Here is a 21,223-nt window from a genome sequence, read left to right on the forward strand (position 1 = left end):
AGATTTAATGGCACCCTTTTAAGATGATGTTAGATCAAAACATGAAGTTTTGTAAGACGCATAAAATCCAGAACACATTTTGTCACAATAGAATATCTGGATTGATACAGTACATATTCATAATTTATACATAATTTGACTGACTTAAATTATACACTTTAACATGATGCAAATATATGAAACATGTCCTCTGTGTTGCCTAAATTGAATTATAAGTATTTTAAAAACCAAATATATTTTGCTCCTTATCTTACATTGCATTTAATTCAATAAAACAGTATTTTGTATGTGAAATCACATATCTCACTCACTCACTCTGTCATGTCGGAACATGTCTAAACACATTTGTGTAATTCTGCTTTGGAATATCCTCTCAGAATAATTCTAAAATTTTCAAATGCATTCTGAAAATCTACGCAATTTCAGTTATTCTTACTAATTTAACAATTAATCAGAGTTCTCAATCTACATGCTGAAAAGATAGCTGTAACTAATTGTCATCACCAGTCTAGTGATCTTTTCAGTGTGTATTTGTTGAAATTCCCTTTTTTAGCAATGATGGCTTTTTTTTGAACATGCAAAGCCAGGGATCCCAGACGCTGTCGATCAAGTGGGTGGGAATGAATGAAGTGGATCCTAGATTCTCCAGCTCCTTTTTCAGGCCTTCCGTCTCCTCTGCAGCAGCGAGGGTTCCATTGCTATGGTTACGCCACACTTCTGAAGAGATCAGAGAGCTGGCGGTCCATCGCTCGTGTGTCCCACTGCATCTTTGGATAATCCCGTGCGCTTTTAAAGCAGACATTTTGTCACCCAGAATGCAGCTGAAGGAAGGGGGGGGGGGGGGGGGGGCACCTTTCAGCAATATGACTGGCGCAAATATTGCTCAATCGGAAACCGCCAGCTAGCGCATGTGCTGCTTTGTGTTTGTGGTTGTTTGTTGTGTCAGAATTACTATGCAGGCAGAGACAGTGTGGTGGGATGCTCTTAACGTGCTACTGCATAACAGAGCTGGGAGATTTGCAGTGTGTTCAAAGAGTGCGGGCACAATGCAGCACTGACGAAGCGTAGATGCCTTACACAGATTTATCTTTACCTTTAAGGGCAAGTTACAACAGTATAATGATCAAATTGAATAACAGTGACATTAGAAACAATAAGTTCATTTCCTCTCATCTGGTGTTAGCTAAATAAGTAGCCTTTGGAGACGACCTTTGTTTTTAAATAAAATTTAATTTACCATTGCACAACAAAGTATTGCACAGGCTACCTTCAGTTAGAGTGTGATGCCATCAGTTGTGCAGTCTTCGTCTTTATCTGTGCTGTCATCAGAGCTGGCGGGTCTGGAAGCCTAGAATTCAAACCATTTTAACGGATGCGTAATATGTTTCAGAGAGAAAATTAACCATGTAGGAGTTATATGTGATCCTTCTGAGCCCTGATGTTAATTTAAATTTGGAATGGAATGAATTTGGATGTGTTTTGTAACCTACAATATAATGTAAAGTGGTCACAGAATCATCCATTGCTAAGTTCTGTTTGGCCAGGTCTCACTCAGAACAGAACCATTCAGGATGGAATTTCACCCACGTCTCCTCGTCAGTAAGCGTGACAGGCAATGTAGGGTGACAGATTAATCAGGTCATGACCCCTGACACCATTATGTTGCTAACCTGTAGAAGGGAAACATCCAAATGACATCTTGCAAGACATTTTCAGATTCGTGTTTTAGTTCAAATAATTAAAATTAAATTAATTAAAATAATGAAAACGTTTTAGGTACGTCTAGCCTTACCATGACCCCAAGTGGACTTGCAACTTTTACTCCTTAAAATTCAGTACTGTTCATTAACGTACAAAGTAGCAAGTATCCAACAAACATTGTAGAGCACTGGGTGCTGTTCCCAGTACTTAAACCAATTATTATTCGCACTAATTCAGTGTGTGTAAGGTGCTCACCATTTCAGTTATATGCAAGCAGTGAGCATTTCTCAGTCCAATGAAAAAGGAAATTATCAGGGCCCTTAAACCCCCAGTCACCCCATAGCAAAAGTAGCCCTCCTGCAAATATTACATGTTGAAAATGCACCTGAGATAAAGACAGCAGATAAAGCCCTGATAATCAGGATAAGTGTTTCTCATGTAAACAAGTAGAGCCATAGGTGAATGTCAAGTTAAGAGTTTTGTGTTGTGCAGGTGACCTCCTGGTCAACCAGGGTCCCAAACCATGCTAAGGTTTGCTTCTGTAAAGTTTCCCCCTATATGTAAGCTTCTTTTTTTAAAAAAAAAAAAAGCACGCAAACAGCTCGGTCATTTGAGATTGAATGTGGCCTCAGTTACAGTCTGTTGGGGGCCCTGACAAAATGGGTTTCAGTCTTTTATCCTCAGGTTTGGTTGCACACTGTCATTGCCTTATGTCTTAATGCAAAGTGTATCACATGTTTTGGCAGGCAGTGTGTAGTCACTTATAGGTCTGTTGACTTGGCTTGAACAGTCAAAATCACTCGGGCCAAGCTGAAATGGCTCCCGAACTCGAAAGTTAATTCATTATCGTCCTCATCGATTCAACGAATCAGGCCCGCGGCCGAGCGAGAGCGTAATTTATGGCGTCATCAAGACAACTCAGAGAAGCCTGGTGGTCCAGCTCTGGAGCTCTGGAGCGCTGGCCGCAGACCCACGGAGACTGCAGCGCTCCTAATGCCAGGGGGAAATGCACCCAAATCCCGCTAAGCTGGGCCAGTTGACTTTGCGTGCGGCTCCCCTGGCATGGCTGATTTGCTCCTAATAGCGGCGGGTGCCTGAAAGAGCCAGGCTGGCTGTGGACTGCATTGTGGGGAAAAAGAGCTGATAAGCAGCATGACAATAAGGCTCGCGCAGGACAGATTCCAGGCAGGGAGGCCGGCGGGGCCTTTGCAAAGCATCTGATTCCTGCTGCTATTTCGGTCCCCTGCTGCATATCATGATTACATGCACCCCTGAGTGACTAGAGCCTACAAATATGGTAAGTCAGGGAGCGATCCCGCGCTGGGACACTGTTTCGCCACGGTGGTGCTGGGGGGTGGGAAAGCCGCAGGGGCACTAGCCACTCGCCGTTGCTGACAGGGGGAGGCTGAGTCGGGCTCGCTTTGCGAGATCAAGGGAGCGTCCTCCGTTCGCTACTTTCAGGGGGAGAGAAAAGATTAGCACCGGAACTCCTGTTTACTTTTCCTCCCGGCAGGTATTTTTAGTCCTGACATAATGTCCCCGTCCACTTCCCAATCCCAGTGCTAGCTAATTGAACGCTCGGGTTTCACTCTCGACTGCAGGGGAAAAATGGCAGTGGAGGAGGGAGCAGAGGTCTCAGCTCCAGTAAGTGCTTCTTTCAAATCCTTTTACCTTCGCGGTCAGCGCCGCGGCTAATTTGTTTGAGCGCTGGCCGTACGGACCTGGGCTTTGCGGTTTTCATTGACTTATTACGGGAGGGCAGAGGATTGAGAGATGTAACCGCTGCAGACTATTGCACGGTCAGTTGTTTACGGGGCGTGGATGTAACATGACTGCATTGTGTTGCCGCATTGTCTGCATGGGGGAAGGCATTTCGGCTGGTCGGAGGGATGTGGGGAAAGCCTCAGAGAGACTACCAGTGCTCTGCATTTCGTTGTTAGTTTAAACTGGTTTCAAAAGACTTAGGGCGCTTCTACTGTGTCTTGCAAGCCACCTGACCTTCTATATAATATGGCAGGCGGGTGGTGGGGTTGAACATTCCGGCAGCTGAAAAGGTGCATGTCCGAAACATACCCACAGTAGGAGGACTCTGTCATTTTGTATCTTGCTGTGACTGTGATCATCTCATAGACCTTCAGCAGGAGGGGAAGGGGGATCATTCTTGGGAGGTTCTGGAGGGTCAGGGAAGGTACGAGATGAGAATACAGCAGACGGTCAAATAGGAAGATTTCCTGCCCTCCCAGATCCCCACTGTGTGTGGAGCATGTGCTGACCTTGAGAAAGCCCCCGCTGGGGGGGGTTTCACAGTGCTGATTCCCCTTCATATGTACCAGATGCATGACATTAGCAGATAAATCTGTATATTCTCACTGTGTTCCTGCGGTGAGGAGATCTAAACAAGCAGGCAAATGTGTAACCGCTCATTCTTACTATATAGATGTCCCATTTGCATGTAGGGTTTTTTCATGTATGTGTGAGGATAGTATATGTTGAATGGCAAATACATGGTCGATCAAAAATAAAGGAGCTGGGGCCTCAGAACAAGTGCCTTGCCTTCCCGTTATTTCCCCACTGTTGGATGTCTCTATGTCTAAAAATATTCATTGATTAATATCTTTATTGCACTGTTCTGTCTGGAGATTTAAGGAGATGTTATGGTACCCTTACATGTGTGCTGTAACATTTCTTTTATTTCATGATGAATATTTCTATTCGAATTATTGGGTATATTGGTACCTGTACAGAACAGCTCTGGGACTTGACATACCCTCTCGTACTGCCTAGCTATTTCCAGTATGTGTGACAGCTAACCCTGCAATGCTAGGACTGCCCTGCTAGTCATAAATGAGGAACTGTATTTGCTGGTTGTTTTTGACTGAGCTCAGCATCTCAAGGAATCATGATTCTTCACAAAAGTGACTGTGGGCTGCACACTTTGAGTGACAGATCATTTAATCCTTGTCAGAGTAGAAGCTGCACCTCATTTCAACGCACGATCACTCACTGTAGCCTAACTGAAGGAAATTGATACAAGCCCTTTGATTTCCCATCTTGGGAAATGTGTATTTAACTAAGGACAGCTTCAGCCACATGAAGCCAGTTGGATATGTTCTGTTGAAGCCTCCCTTATGATAAGGCGTCTTGGGTGTCACTGGTTTTGGGTTACCAACATGCGAGGACTTGTCCAGCAAATGCAGTTGGATCAGCCAACCTAGCCTATGAATGTAAACACAGATGACAAAGGACCAACGGCCGCCGAGCTCCACCTCGACGTCGCAGCACGTTCCGCGGCCACACACACACCCCCGATTGTTTGCTCAGGCCCTGCTGCGTGCGGCTCAAATCCTTATCTCAACACTCTCTCGCTGCGGGGATTAAAAAGGCCGTGTGTGTGATGTGCTGTGTCAGTCAACACCTTTTCTCTGTGGGCTTAACGTGTGGCCCCCAGAGTCTCTCCCTCCGGCCGCACACATTATGAACTGGGACAATGATCCGTAATCTCTGCACGGGGCTCTCATCACAGAGACCCCCCAGTGCCAGTAAAGTTCAGCGGAGATGCAGGTTTTTTTGGGGAGCGGCATAAAGGGAGGCATGTTGCTGGGTGGACTGCCAGATAACCGCTGGGGCCCCATGGCTGCAATAATGAAATTACTCCTTTGGGAATAGCGTGTGTGTGTTTTTCATATATTTACAGTGACGACTGATACACAGAGGTATAACAGACAGGGACACATGGAGGTCTACGGATGCAGGCTGGCCGTGAGAGCATGCCCAAAGAGCCAGGGTCCTATGATGTACAGGATCTCTGCAATAAAGTCAGCATGGCCACAGACATTGTATACATTATGCTCTGAGATCTCCTTTCTTTGGTAAACATCCCTTGCCTGCAATAGCAGGCGATCTGTTGAGTGTGGCCCTTATCCAGGAAATCAAAGGCTTAGTATGAGCATATGGTGAATAAGGGGAGATTTCATATTAAGTCACAGAATGGGTATGGTGGTTGTTTGCAGTGAAACTGAGATGACCCGGTTCATCTCTGTAGAGCTGCAAAGGAATAGGGGACATGCTCACTGTAAACAACTGCAAACAATGTGAGAGGTCAGACAAACTCTGAGTCACTGAATTTCATAGTCTTAGTACTATACCCTCAGGTCAGATACACACAACTCTGCTTTCAGAAACAAACAAACAAAAATAATGGAAAAGTCAATTGCCATCTTTGTCTTAAGGGATGGTGGAGGCTTTGGTAGGCCTTTTTTGCCCGCATCACATCTTTAGTGGTTTCACTATGATTGTGCCATCCATTTTAATAGTACTGATATAGATCATTCTCAGAAGGCTGGAGTGGAGGGGCTTGGAAAGTCTCTCTTTTGAAAGCCCATTCACTCTCTGTTTGGCTCGTCTGTGGTCCACTGCCCCACTGTCTGTAATAAATGCTTTGTTCTGTGACTCCGGGACAGGTAAGCTCTGTCTCCTGGCAGTGTTCCGGGGGCTGATGCTGATGGTGGCTGCAGATAAAAGTGACAATACTCCCGCTACTGGCCTCACAATGCCTCGGTCTGCCCGTTAAGCACCAGCTGAGGTCATTACGGGAAGCTTTACTGTAAACCGCCTCGTTCAAGCAACAGCTTTTTGGGGAATGGATGCCTTACTGTATTTGCTGACTTACCGACTGAACAAAAAGCTCTGAAAACAATAGTATTGGAACAAACCTATGAGATCAATCAAGCCATATCGAGAATGGTGTGCCTGATGACAGAATGGCACAGTTTACCTTTTTATTGATTCAATTTGTCATTGAGCAACTGATCTTTAGGCACTGAGGAGTGAAATGGTGAACATTCCAGGGGGAAAAGACCTATTATCAGGGGTCTGAGCCTCATGTCTGCCCCCTACTGGCAGTTAGAATGATAACAGTCCCAAGAGAGATCCAGTAACAGTGATGGTGTGAAGAGTAAGCAGGGGTTAGGGGCAGAGAGGCAGTTGAACCTTTTAAGCATGTGGAAAAGGCATGTGGCAGTGCAGTGGGATCCTTCACAGAAATGTCCCATTACAGAATTCTACAGTAAATTTGCCATGCATTTTAATAAAAGTGGTCCTCTTTTGTAAGGGATGATGGAGAAATGTTGCATTGCAGTTTGGTTGTATAATTTTTATTTGGAACTTTTGCATGTTATTTTTGAACACACTCCACTATAGATACAACGTACGGCCAACACTCATATGTCCCTTTTAAATTATGAATAAGCAGGCTTCCCTTTGCAGTGGGCTGTCGGTGGGTGTGTCTCTCTCCGAGGTTCGTTTATTTGATAATTCCCCTAGATGTTCTCTTGTATTAGATTCTTCTCCGTTCCCAATGCTTCTGTAAAAATGAGGCGAAAGGTAGTAACAGGATCTGCTGGTATGTGACGCCAGTCCCTGGCAGGAGGTTATTTTTGGTCAGGTCCAGGCCGCCGGCCCCAGCAGTTTGGTGAGAGCACTTGTGTGCTGTGTGTGTGTGCCTGTGTGTGTCTGCATGCTGCAGCCATGGGTGTGTCAGGGAGCATCACGACACTACGGCATTGCAGCAAGAGCAACGCCCATCAAATCCCCCCCCACCCCCCACCACACCATCACCCGCCCCCGCCTTCCTTCCTCCCTCCCTCCCTCCCTCCCTTTCATAACGGAGTAAGATGCCCTGCCAGAGCACTCCAGACACGGCCACGCCTTTTCACGGACGCTGACGCATCTGAGTGTCTTAATGTGCTTGCCTTGCACTACAGTGCAGTAAATTAGCCATGCCTTTCATTTACTATTGCATTTTAATCAGATGTTAGCGGCCAAGTCGCGTGGTCCCCTTTTCTGTGGAGGTGATGTGGTCTCTTCCTTACAACCTGCAGCTGAACGCATGTACTGTATGCCAGGTTTCTTTATCACTTATTGTTATTTGCATGTAGGAAGTGACTGCAGGGACTCGCCATGAGCCTCTCTACAGCAGATATTCGGGAAATATGCGTAGCCGGGGTGGAAGTGATTTAATTGAATATTTAATCTGAGACTTTGGGTAACATTACAGAGAAATCAGAGCCTCTCCCTTAATTATCAAAAGTCTGGAGATTATGACATCCAATTTCCTTGGTCTCATATTCGGCATTAATGTCAATTAATCTTATTCCTTCAGGCTCAATCCACTGCTCTCTTTAACTCATTTCTCCCCACTTTTTAATTTGTAATGATAAATCTTTTTTTTCAAAGCAGTTTCTCTTTTCTTTTTAATTCTGTGGTACCATATTTGACACATTTCAACGGACATGGAGACGTTGCCAGGGTGAATTTAACGTGGTCAATTTTAACCGTGCTGTCAATGTATGGAAATGCTTCTGGGGTCAAAGGTGACCTGCTTGCAATCCGGGCGGTCCTGCTCTGACCCTGCAGGTGCTGTGTCAGCCTTAGGGATGCAGAAGAATTCAGGGGCCCTTAACATTACAGATTAATTTCCGTGTCCCAGGATACAACGGCAATGATTATGTCCTGACATTAAAGCGAATCAGATGTGAGAGCAGCTACTGACAGCTCTCCACTCTGAGGGAGGACAGATCTCCAGGGCTTCTGTCCCGTTACATAACGCCAAACAGCTGCCGTGTGGAGCGGGACTGCGTGCTCGCCTGACCGTGTGCACACGTTTGCACTCCCATGTATGCGCCGGGCTCATCTGGGAAAACACCAACCTAAAAGATGGCTCTTTTTAATTTTTTTTGCATTGGAATTCTGGGAGAGGCACTGTGGGTTTTTGGAGCAAATTGTTTGATTGTTTGCCACACCTGTGTAGGTTCAGTCCCGTCCCCATGACACAATTTACGGTGATGACCTTCAAGGGAAAAAGCAAATGATCAGTTTATAAATATCATGGTTGCCCATATTTCTGTGTGTTGTTTTCTCCTCACCTCATGCAGAAACACTACTCGGGTGTTCAAATTGTCTCAGGTTTTTGCCATTGAAGTCCTTATTCTGAGTGATTCTTGATACTGGAAACGCATTTTATCTGAATAAGGCAAGTAAAAGTAGGCAGGGCAAGTCATTTAACGCCTAGCCCAGATAAATGAAATTACAGCCTGTATCAGCCTGCCAGTGGTGGAGTGGAGCCAGTGAGCAAAGCCTTCAAATAGAAAGGGCAAGGTTATCCAGTGGATCAAGACAAAGTGACCAGAATAGCCGAGGCCCACCACGTCTGTCTATCCTCTGCAGCACTTGTCAATTAGAGAGGCACAGGAGTAAGAAGAAAGCTGGCAGTTGGCTTCAAACCCAGACAGCGGTGAGTTAGGACACAGAGTGACTTTAATGACACATTCTTGCTTGTGTTCGAATAAAAGAAAAAATAACGAATTTCTGTGCCTCCTCTCGGTATTCCCTCCATCAGGTCCCCAGGGCCAGTTCTCCCTCTGTATGGCTGGTTGAGTTTGGATGATTGCCTGGTTGGTTGGAGTTAACTCTTCTTCGGTTGGCTGGCTTTCAAGCCTTAAGCTTGAAGGAAAAGGGTTCTTCCTTGTGGCGAAGTTCGCCCGGGCAAAGCTGCGCTTGCTAAAAGCTAATGCCATGGAATTCCTCCCTCAGGCCTGGGGAGATGATACAAGCAGCCTCTCTCAGGCGTCTCCTCCAATCCTGACATTTTCGCGTCCTCCCCAGCACCCCAACAGCATCTCACATAATCAACACCATAATCAGAAGCTATCCTATTGCGTTGGTGTGTCTGTTTACAACAGATATTAAATAACCACTCACGCAGGCAAGTAAACAAACAGCTGGCCTGGGGAAAGCACATTGCTCACCGTGACACTCTCAAAAATAAGGTCCCCTGCTTATTCGTCTTTTTTTTTTTTTTCAAAAAGAAAAAAAGAAGGCAAAGCAGTGAGAGTTTGGGCTGAGGTCCAGTGGTAGCGTTAGCATGGCCTGTCTGCTGCAGGGTGAGTGGGAGTACATTCTGTTCACCAGGATCCCTCTTATCATCAGAGATGGTGGGGGGGGGGGGGCTCTGTGGCTACAACATTGTGCAGGACACTGTCTACTCCTCTGTACACTCACATTCCTTACAGTCTCGTCTGGTTCTTTCCCTTAAAACCGTGTAACCCCTCAGGCCACACAGGGCTTCATCTTAAAGATTGGTTGTCATTATAGATGTGATGATCATTTTTTCTATTCATACACAAACTGCTTTTGCTATTTTCAGCAAGCATGATGTCTTGTAGCTATAAATATGGGTGATATATATATACATAAAATCAATATAATAATATATGTAATTATGTACACAAATAAGATATTTTGATTACGTTTGCAAATCAAAGTTTAATTGCTATTGTACTGTAGTTTTCATTCGCATTGAGGTACAGATTTAGTTCACAGCTCAGTTCGGTTCACCCTGTGTGAGAAACAGCAGGCTGTTTCATTTTAGAATAAATGCAGTCACAGTAACATGGGGAACAGTAATAAACCAGCCAGTGTGTACTAAATACATCAGTGTGGTCGTATGATAAATATACCAGTGTGTACCACATATTTCTGTTACATAGACTTCAGCTTCTGCGATTTACTGCTTAGAGAGCGGAGGCAGAAGTCTGAAAACTTTTCAGGAGTGCGTCATCTGACATTCTGGCTCTGGCTGTGCTGTTCAAGAACTGATGCAGCTATGGGTTCCAAGGTCTCTGTACCATATGCCTTTGTTGGAGAGTTGAAAAAGATGCTTTGGCAAAGTACATTCAACGGGTCTTTTGTTTCGCAGTCTGACAGCAATGCCAGTTACCTACGGGCAGCCCGGGCTGGGAACTTGGAGAAGGCCCTTGACTACCTGAAGACAGGGGTCGACATCAACATCTGCAACCAGGTCAGAAAGCCTTGTCTCACTGCATTCTCTTTGTAGGGCAGTGGACGTGCTGTTCTGCACCACAAACAATCAAACTGAATCTCAACTTACTTTTCAGCTTGGATAATAACAAGTTAGGTATTTTTAGAACCATTCTTTATTTATGACACGACAGGCTTTTCGATGGAGCTGTTTACAGCTGGCAGTCCATTTGGGACTATTATATAATGTCATACGCAAAATTATATATGTATTATTTGTGATATTTAGCTTGTGCAATGTGGGAAGACACACAAAGTGTTAAACAGCATTGTGGACGCAAATTAGAAGAATCCTAAGAATAGCAAGAACATGGAAAAAAAATCAACAAAGTAAAAACTAAATTCCTAATTCACTGCCCTTAAGATAAGTGAGAAGATAGTGGGCAGCAACAACCAAATCTATTATATTATTAGCATTAATGTTAAAATGTTGTTCTTGAGGCCATTATATGGGTTAACCTGTCAGAAAAGTTACAGGCCCTAGTCAGTGCCATCAAGAGTTGACATCTTTTTTAGGTAATGTTCTTCCTTAGAAGCTGGGCTTTGTTACACAGTGCTGATGGTTTGATATACAGTGTTAATGCCTCTGCAAACCCTCAATGTATCTCTCTTTCTCTCTCTCTGTCTTTCTACAGAATGGGCTGAACGCTCTTCATCTCGCCTCTAAAGAGGGCCACGTGGAGGTGGTTGCCGAGCTCATAAAGCTTGGAGCCAACGTTGACGCGGCGACGAAGGTGAACCCCCCCCAGTTCCTTTCTGCCTAATTGGAGAGCTGCAGAGCTCTGGAGGGTTTGCCGGGAGAACCCTAATTCATGAGGGGTCCGTCCCCCCAGAACGCCTCCGTAATGACACCACACTTAATGACGCTGACCCGCAATGGAGCCCTGCACAGCTGCTCCAGGATGGCGCTGCTGTGTCAGGGGAATCGCAAAAGTCACATTGCTCAGTGTGATTAATGGCACACAGAACGCAAAGCCAACCTATGCATGGCAGGGGCTGGATTCACCTATACATTTTCTTAGATACAGCAAGTGCATTTGTAATTTACAGTGCGTATATATATGATCAAAAGCACATGTAAGGCAGGTTTAGTGTATGGAAAAATGCATACATGTAAACATATGCAGTGATGCCTGGACCACATTTCTCCTTTTCACGAAATGATTATAAAACACGTGATTGTAGCTTCTGCATCTCCTGTCTGTTTAAGAATACTGTTTATGTAATCGCATTATGGCTAAATGAAACGCTACGGAGAGAGAAAATCTCATTTAAGCCCTCAGTTTCAGTGAATGCTATCCTTACATTGCTCACTGTTGGGAATAATGATAACCTTCACCAGTGTGTTTTCCTTACCTTTTATATACCGCAAATCCATACACACAACAACCACCCCCAATCTCTCCCTGGTCTCAGTTCTCAGGGTTGCACATTGTAACTGTGAACATAAAAAACATTAAAGAACAGAGCTGTGGATTGCACTTTTAGGGTTACAGTGGGTCACATTGTCAGTAATCTATTGTCAGAAAGAATATCTGTGTTGTATGGAATGATGTTTGTTCCTACACTGCTATACATAGGCTCTTCATATATATTGCTCAGGCATGTGCCACTGTATTGTGCAATGCCCAAACCAACAGTGAGCCAATCACGTGGTCAGCAAATATGTGTGCGTCTACAGGCACGCGTTTGTCTGAATGTGTTTATCGTGTATAAAGAGAAGCATGCTAAATTGTTTACGGTAATAAGCATCTCAGGAACGAGCGGTGTATAAATAGAGGGGGGTATCGGAAGTGCGGCTTGGTTTGGAGGCAGGGCCGCGCACCCGGATGGAAAGGCGAAGCAGCTGGTCCACAGGAGGACGGGGCAGTGTGGGGTGGGGGGGTGGAGTGCTGGCAAGTGTACAGTGCATTATCCAACTTCCTTTCATGTCTCTCCTAATCCAGAAAGGAAACACCGCTCTGCATATAGCCTCGCTCGCGGGGCAAACGGACGTGGTGAAGGAGCTGGTGACGAACGGAGCCAACGTCAACGCGCAGTCTCAGGTGAGGGAACGCGCCTCCTCCTCCCGGCGTGAGTGACATCAAACCTCGCTCGCTCGCGTCGTGGAGAAGGGGTGGGGCAGTTTTCCACCGGAATGGCACGGCGATCAGTCTCCCGCCTTACCTTTGGCCCACACAGTTTAACTATGTGACGTGTATGCGAGGTGTGTGGGTGTGGGTTGATGTACAGGGAATGCTGCTGTTCCTCCTTTCAAACGCTGCCTGTGTTGGAGTCCTCTGAGAGCCCGAGCGGCGTGTCTGTGGACCCGAAAGATCAGCAGGAACTGCTGACAGGGCAGCAGGGTGTGTCAGTGTGCACCACATGGCGCCTGGGGGGACCTTGTGAGATTACTCACTACTCTCCACGGCGGTCTAACAGTCAGCACTCCTGACACATACAAAATGCTCAGCACATACACAGCACATGTACAGCGTACATATACAATACATGCACAGCTCATACGCAGTAATAAAACCGTGCACGCGTAGCACTTACCTGGCAACGCACAGAGCAAACACACAGCCCGCAGACCCGCGAATCAATGCTGATTCTTTTGCGAAATGATTGATTCCTGCTAGGTTGCCCTTTGACCCGCTGTTGAAAGCGTCACGGGAGCACTAAGACGGTGCATATGTGCACGTGCCTCGTTGCGTCTGGTGCTCCAGCGTGCGTGGCCTCGGAGAAAGCAGCTCAAATGGACGCCTCGGCGATCAGGTGGCTGCCGTATCGCTAACTGCATTGTTACGTGGTCAGCATGACTGATGAAGCGCAGCCCCTGTGAGAGAGAGTGTGTGGATTCCTAATCAGGCCTGTCGTGACGTGACTGTGTGTGTGTATCTCTCACACACACACACACACACACACACACACACACGACAGCGGAGACTCGCGTGCGTGGCACCCTGTGTTTTTAGACCCAGAAGGGTTTCTGAGATGTTTGATGAAAAGCACTGCATTTACCAGGGAGCACGGGGCTACAGCATAGTAACACAGGGAAGGTTCACTGGCAGACAACCAGCGCTGCCTGCAGAATTTCCACCAATCACATTCTGCAGAAGGATGGTGAGATTTTGCAATTGGGTGATAAGCACTAGACTAGAATCAGTTATGCAAACATTAATCCACCCTGACCGAAATGGCTTTATTGAAGGAAGACAGGCTTCAGGCTTCGGTGCTATTTAATGCGTCTTCCCCAGAGATTCATAATGCTGTGGACTCTGAGAAGGCATCTGACAGAGTCAGCTGGCCATTCCTTGGAGCAATTGCTTCGGGGAAACATTTATCAAATGGGACACTGATACTTCTCTCATCTTCAATGACATCAGTTATCAGAAAGGGCATTATCCCAGAACCGTTTATATCACACTTAGCATCACGTGGCAGAGCTGCCCTCTCTCACCTCTGCTCTTTTCAATATTCATCGAGTCATTCATGCTGGCTGTTCGTCTGAATGCCTCACAAATAGGATTTAAATCACGGGTGATGCACCACAGAATCATTTCAAATGCACATATTGTCCTCCTTTTTCTACATTACCCACATATTATCCTCCCATCACGTCTTGACATCATTAGGAAATATCTCAGCATCAATTATTCCTGTTCAGGAATAATTCCATTAAATATGTTTCGCTGGAAAACACTGGTCCACACCTTTCATTTTAGATGATGGAGCACAGAGGGTTTCAAATACTGAAGAATATAAATCACTGCAAACCTCTGTGAACTAAACCATTTCTTACAGTGCCTAACTGCAGACCTCAAGAGATTCTACAGACTCCCTGTTTCAATGATGGATAGAATAACAAAATAAGACTGGTCTGAATGAACACTTGGCCCAAGATTAATGACTTATTTACAATGAGACCACTCATCTCTGAACCATACTGCCTCACAATGCTGGGTGACATAAGAAATTAATTTTTATTTAAAACATAAGACCCCAACCCTCCAGAGAAACAAAACATATGCAGGCCCACCCCTGATGGCAATATTCATAATATACTGCATTGTCTTGCAATTACAGTTCATCCTTAAATGGTTCCAAGAAGAGCCAGACAACATCCCCCTCTGGCTAGAAACCCAACATACTCCCCCTCCCACAAAGAAATTTACCATTTATGGGCTATAATATCAAGGGACCGAAACGCTCTAGCAACCCATGGGTTTCTGCACCTTTGTAAACGCATGTATGTGTTTTTCATTTTGACAATCAACATTGAAAAAAAATGGTCAGATTTTAATGAACCAGTCAAAGCTAACAACAACGCTTGCGTTCAGTCCTTACAATGGTTAAACCCATTGACTGATTTTGTCAAATTCAAAAAGACAATAATGACCCTATGAGACAGTATGAGCTAGAAATTGAGCTGAAAACTGTACTTCTACAAAAAACAACCAGCCCTTTGTATAGTGACTGTCTAAGGAGATGCACTTCTGTGTTCCAACTCTAAGCAAATTCCAGCTCCTTTGTCATTAGCTGTGTTCATTGCTACTTTGAGAGACTACCCCCTAGTCTCACCCTAGGATGTTCAAAAGCGCTCTTTATTAATTAAGCACTGCAGAGCTTGCTTTCAGAAGCCCTCCTCCTTATTTTTTCTGTAATTGCCCGATGCACTGTATTCAAGCAGTACCACATGTTGATGCATTAGCCTTGACTCCTCAGGCCCCTGGCTCTTGATCTAATTGCACCTCATGTTGATGAATATGCACTGGGTGCTAATGATAACCCAGACAGCCTGTGGGGACTGTCTGGTCCTGGCTGGGCCTTACATTCCTTCAGCAATAGTGTGATGAGCGCTGAGTATCTTCCATCACCTGCAAGCAGAGACACACTGTAGGCATTTGTTTTTGCGTTGCCATTGTTTATACATATGATCCTACAAGGAAACGCGCTGATAACGTGACAACGTGCTATCTGGCAAATATCCAAGCAGGATTCGCTGTTAGGTTTTTGCTGTGGCAGCGTTTTGTGTTTTTTCGAGCGCAGGTGGGGAGCTTTTTGATTTTCCCAGCCCTGTCTGAATCTGAGCTCTACAGCATTTACATGGACAGGTACCTGTAGAGGTGATCAATGAAACACAAAGAATACTGAATACATGAAACACAGTGATCTCTCCCCCTGCCATGGACCCTTGTGGTTTTTCACTGACCATCTCTCCCACACACTGGGTATCGGTGTAGTAATACCTGAAGGGGTCAGGTATTAGAGCACTGATCCCCGCATTTCTGTTTGTCTCATATTTTCGGCTGAATGCGAGGGGTGAGCAAAAACCCTGCCAAGGCGTTTTCTCCCAATAGTAATACGCACTACTCTAATATCATATCCAAGTGTCGTCTCTTTTTCCTCTCATATTTAGCTGACAAAATGTCTGTGTTTGAATAATATGTATAATATGTGCATGTGTTTTTAGGTCTGGGGATTTCATAGGAGGCCCACTGTGTGTTTTATGTTGTATTTACCTTTTAATTAGACTACCGGAGTTCTATGAAATGACAAATTTCTGCAGGTTAACATGCACGTATCAACTGTGTCATGTACTCTATATAGAATGTGATGGGTATAGTATAGGTAGTATTGCAGTTTTACCATGATATATTTGATGTATATGATAAAATCACATATATGGAAGGATCTGTTTTTTAAATCACAGATATTTTGACTTCTGCATATGTTCAAATGAGTTAGTTTCCCCCTCATATTTTGTCATATCTTAAGTTATTATTATGATAATTTGGGGGTTTTCCATTATTGCCCAAGTTTTGCCCATGTTTGGCTATATGTTTCATAATGTCAGAATGTCAAATGGCAGAATACATAAGCACTTCAGAATTTGTGTGAGGTGCTGAAAACAGTATAACTGTGAATAATAAAACTCACACACTTTTCCACGCTCATCTGATTTATTGAACAATATGTGAGGCCTGTGTTAATTTTTCAACCCTACATGGTTCTGTGTCGCCTAAAAGTAATGAGCCATATGCTGTAATGGTATTTCCCATTTGGCGGTATATGGTCATAGCAGGATTGAAAATACAGGGGAGTGAATTGAGGTTTTCCTTTTTGCGCCCTGCAGAATGGCTTTACTCCACTGTACATGGCTGCTCAGGAGAACCACCTGGAGGTGGTCAGATTCCTCCTGGATAATGGCTCCAGTCAGAGCATCGCCACTGAGGTGAGTGACCCTCTCTCCTGGCTAGCAACACAGAGGACACTCATTTACGTTTGTTAAGGTCAGCTGATCTGAACCAGGGTTTCAACTTCCAATGCTAATTCTACAGCATATTTGTTGTGGTTGATTTTTTTAAAAATGCATATTGGGATTTTCTCTGAAAAAATAATCTGTGTTTTTCCATACAAATATTTTTTACGGCTATGTGTATATCTAATATAGACAATATTCACACACAATGATGATCCAACAGCTAGTTAGCTAACATCATATGTGCCATCTGATTTATTCATCATTATAAATCATTCATATGTTATTATATTAATATATACATAAATCATTTTTAGATATTCTTTCAGAATGTCTCCATTGATTTTAGCTTCCAGGCATTCCCAGGTTTTGGTTTGGCAGCATCATGTATTAATATGGATGTGTGTCTATTGGACCTTGACCTTCATTAGAAGTTTTCAAGAAAATGTCAGTTGTTATTTTAATATGACCCCTAGAGAGTGTGTGATGGGATTTACAATGCACACAGAAAGCCCATGGGTCATATAAGGCTGAATTATAGTTGCTTGGTGTGTCTCTCTAATACAGCTAAAGACTGAACTTCATTTAAAAAGTGAAATACAAAAACAGCTGGGCCAAACTAACAAGTACTGTAAGAGCAGCATTAGTTTACATTTTAACTACGCAATGAGGGTTATAGAAACACTGCAAACATTTGCTTGCATGTTTTGAAGGCAAAAAATGCTGCTCTTACAGTACTTTAGTTAGTTAGTTTGGCCCAGCTGTTTTTGCATTTCACTTTTTAAATGAAGCTCAGTCTTTAGCTGTATTAGAGGTAGACAAAAGTGGCATTAATCTAATTTAATCGAATTTAATGCATTAAAATACCTATACAATTGCAATTTATTATTATTATTAGTAGTAGTAATTAGTATTATTATTATTAGTATTACCTTTATTCCTTTAATGAACAAGGATTACTGTGCTGTTTAATAGAGGAGGTCTTCTGGGGTTTAAAGCAGTTAAGCACTGACTTTGCTTTTCTGTGGCATGCTGGGGAAGTATTGTTTTGTGTTTTCCTAATTGAAAGAGGGCAGAGAATGTGATGCAAACATCTGCCAGCAGGCTGGCAGGATCACTCATTAATGAATGTCTCTGCCCACCAGCTGGTACAGGGCAGAATGTTCTAGTAGTGAAACGTGCTCCACCCTTTTCCTTTCCTTTTCCTCCGGTGGGGGGGGGTTTCACATGGTCATCTAGAGGAGATATTCACCTGCCAGACGCTATGCGATTCCCTCACCCGGCAGCCGATTCCGAGCCCCCTGTCCCCCCGGTGTCTGACGGTGTCGGGAGTGGAGGCACGGGGCAGTGTGCCACAGACTCCTCCGGCGCGGTGAAACGACCTTGTGGAGGTCTGCGATAATAGAATTTCATTTCCCCGGTCCCGGCGCCGGGCAGGATTTACACTGAAGGGGCACCGAGGAGCTGTGCCGTAACGAACGGCCGATGCATAGAATGCGCCAGAGCCCACGGAGAAGGCGCAGTGTGGGCCGGCCCTGCTCGGGAGCCGTCCTTGAGAATATACGAGACTACTGTGCAGCCGCTGCTCAGCCGGTCTGAATTATGCATGATGGAGAATATATCCATGTTTGAAGTCACTCCGGTCGGTTAATAATTCATAATCCGCGGGCAGGGTTCTAATAAAAATGCTATCTCGTGGCATGAAAAAAGATCAAAAAAGACGAATTCTGTGCACATGCAATCGGTTATAATGTAGAGAACAGAACATTAATAGCCAGGCTTAATAAAGAGAATAGAGATCACTCGATTATTTAGTTTGACATTTTTTGCATGGTAACTTAAGCCTTGTCACTAAATAATAATTAATTCTGTATAATAATGCTGTGCCCTTTCTTTGATAATTTCCCCAAAGCTGCTATAATAGATAATGTAAATCACATTGTTGGTCTTTCACTGATTTGCACCTTTTTTAAAGGGCGTTCATTGAATGTGTATTTTGTCTGGTTTAAAGTAGTCAATGCATACTTTTTTTTTACATTTCGATTCCATCTTATTACTGAAAGAGCCATTTTCAAGGAATAGAGCATATTTATGTCAGTAAGGGCATAAATATCCTTTCATCCTTCAGACACAAGTTTTCCTTATTAAATATCACATGTCTCTCCCAAGGATAGTTAAATTCATAGTTTAAGTTGTCATCAAAGATAGTGCTTGAGGAAATAAACCATTGCAGATTCACAGAAAGCACATTGGACTTGAAACATATCATGTCCATTAGGTTGGATTTGGATTTGAAATTCGAATAAATTGAAATCAGTTGGTGAACATTATTTTAGTTAATGACCGAAATTCATGGTGTTTGTAGGCATTCCTTAAAGAAATGATACTTTAACCTCATGCTAATGCAGGCTACAGAGGCTCTGTAAACTGTACAGTTCCATCAGACCAAGTGTGAATTAGCAGGTGTATCACTATGCAGCGGGGCTGGTGGGAGTGTTGTGGGTCTTTGGGAGAGGGGTGTTGTAATTGCGCTCCGTCCCCTGCTCCCCTCCGCAGGATGGCTTCACCCCCCTGGCGGTGGCTCTGCAGCAGGGGCACGACCAGGTGGTGTCCCTGCTCCTGGAGAACGACACCAAGGGCAAGGTTCGGCTACCTGCCCTCCACATCGCTGCCCGCAAGGACGACACCAAGGCGGCCGCCCTGCTCCTGCAGAACGACCACAACGCAGACGTGGAGTCCAAGGTTCGACCGCCTCCCCTCATTCCCCTCAATAACTCCCCTTACCGGGGGTTTCATCCTAGTTTCTGTTTTTAACTCGATGGTGCTGGATGAGAGCATACAGTAGATTCAGACAAAGTGGTTCTCAGAAAGGTACACAAACTTGTGTGTATTATATCAGTTAACTTACAGGTATGTTTATGACTACAACTAACAAAGATGCCTTTAATCATCCAAAACTTGGTTCTTATTGAGGAGAGAGGATCTTTTAGATGTTCATTACCAGAGAAATCTTTGTGCAGGAAATATCTGTTACATTAGTCCTAGTTGCTGCTCACAGTGATGTGACAGATTCGCAGGTGGCGTAGTTGAGCAGATGATGAAATGAGTTGCAAGAAAACCACAGATGTACTGTTGTTTTTTTTCTACAGTAGTTATAGCTTTTGTTATAACCCTGTTGGCATTATACATTTAATTCAACAGTACAAACACTCGCGTGGATGAACCGAGCTAACAGATGAGCACAGACGAAGTGGAAAAAAAAAAACGAATGCTATTTCAACAGACAGGAATGCACCATCCAGTTGAGCTTCGTTGTGTTTTGTTGTGTTTGTCCTTGCGACCCCTCCTACCATGTAGCCATCCTATAGCTTGGTGCTCCCATTGTGACGTTGTGTACACTAACAGTCCATTCTCTCTTCTCTTGGCTGGTGGTTGTGCACCCGTAGATGATGGTGAATAGAACAACGGAGGTATATATGTATACGCTGTACTTTACGCACTCCGCGCACTCCCATGTCCTAGTGCTGCTGCCGCTGCCTCATCTCTGTCTTCTGTTTATGCATTGCTTCTTCTCTACTTCTGTTAGACATGTGCTTTTAACTGGGGAATGTAGCACGTACAGTATTATCAATACTGTCAAAGGCCCAGGCCCAGATTCAATCTAACAGCCAATGAGCTCTGTCCTTAATGTGTTGTGTAGCATGTCTGTGCGTATGCAACATCCTGAATTGAGCAGTTGTTTAAATTAATATTTTATAACTATGAAAAAAATGTTACACTTTCTTAAATAAGTTACAAGAAGTATAAAGAAAAAAGCCATTTGCAGTCATATTGAACCTGGGCCAGAAACCAAAGATATCTGCAGCTGAAGGTTCGGCTTCCTGTACCAAAAGAAAAGTAAATTTGTCTCTAAATTTTATTAGCCACATGAACTTACACATTTATGGGAGAAGGGCCGAGGTCTATCTGTAAGATTGGAGTGGTGGGTTTGCATACCCCAGCAACGGCCAGTCGCGTGGAGGTACTGTGTGGTGTGTCAAGGAACCCGACCACCCAGCTGCAGAGGGCTTGTCTGCTAGTCACCGGTCTGCCTCAAGGCCTAAATTCTCAGGCTTGTGCATGACACTTCCCCCCCTTGCAGGTGTCAGCGAAATGAAGGGCTCCTAATGACCGCGAGACATGTAGTCTGCTCAGAACTGTTTGTTTTACTTCACCACAGTCAGCATGGCTGCTAGGCTCGCTCCAGCATTAGTAGATGCACATAGTTTCTCATAAGAGTCTTGGGGGCACTGCGCCCATGGCAATGCATGATATCAGCCAAAACAAAATATTAACAACTGAAAATGAAAACGAGCTTAAAAACCACTTGCACAGTATTACAACCTAATGGAATTTTTTCTA

General features: G+C 44.3%; 1 protein-coding gene across 2 annotated transcripts in view; it reads left to right on the plus strand.

Moving 5' to 3' along the window:
• Positions 1-21,223, plus strand: part of ank3b (ankyrin 3b) — a 98,271-nt gene that overhangs the window by 18,398 nt on the left and 58,650 nt on the right. For both annotated transcript variants that reach the window (XM_036551774.1, XM_036551766.1), the window contains exons 2-7: positions 10,457-10,558; positions 11,214-11,312; positions 12,525-12,623; positions 16,697-16,795; positions 19,379-19,564; positions 20,269-20,292. In XM_036551774.1, coding sequence (XP_036407667.1) covers positions 10,457-10,558; positions 11,214-11,312; positions 12,525-12,623; positions 16,697-16,795; positions 19,379-19,564; positions 20,269-20,292 — 609 coding nt within the window. The remainder of the gene's footprint in view (positions 1-10,456; positions 10,559-11,213; positions 11,313-12,524; positions 12,624-16,696; positions 16,796-19,378; positions 19,565-20,268; positions 20,293-21,223) is intronic.

Source organism: Megalops cyprinoides, chromosome 1 (assembly GCF_013368585.1).
Source record: "Megalops cyprinoides isolate fMegCyp1 chromosome 1, fMegCyp1.pri, whole genome shotgun sequence".
NCBI classification, from domain to species: Eukaryota; Metazoa; Chordata; class Actinopteri; order Elopiformes; family Megalopidae; genus Megalops; species Megalops cyprinoides.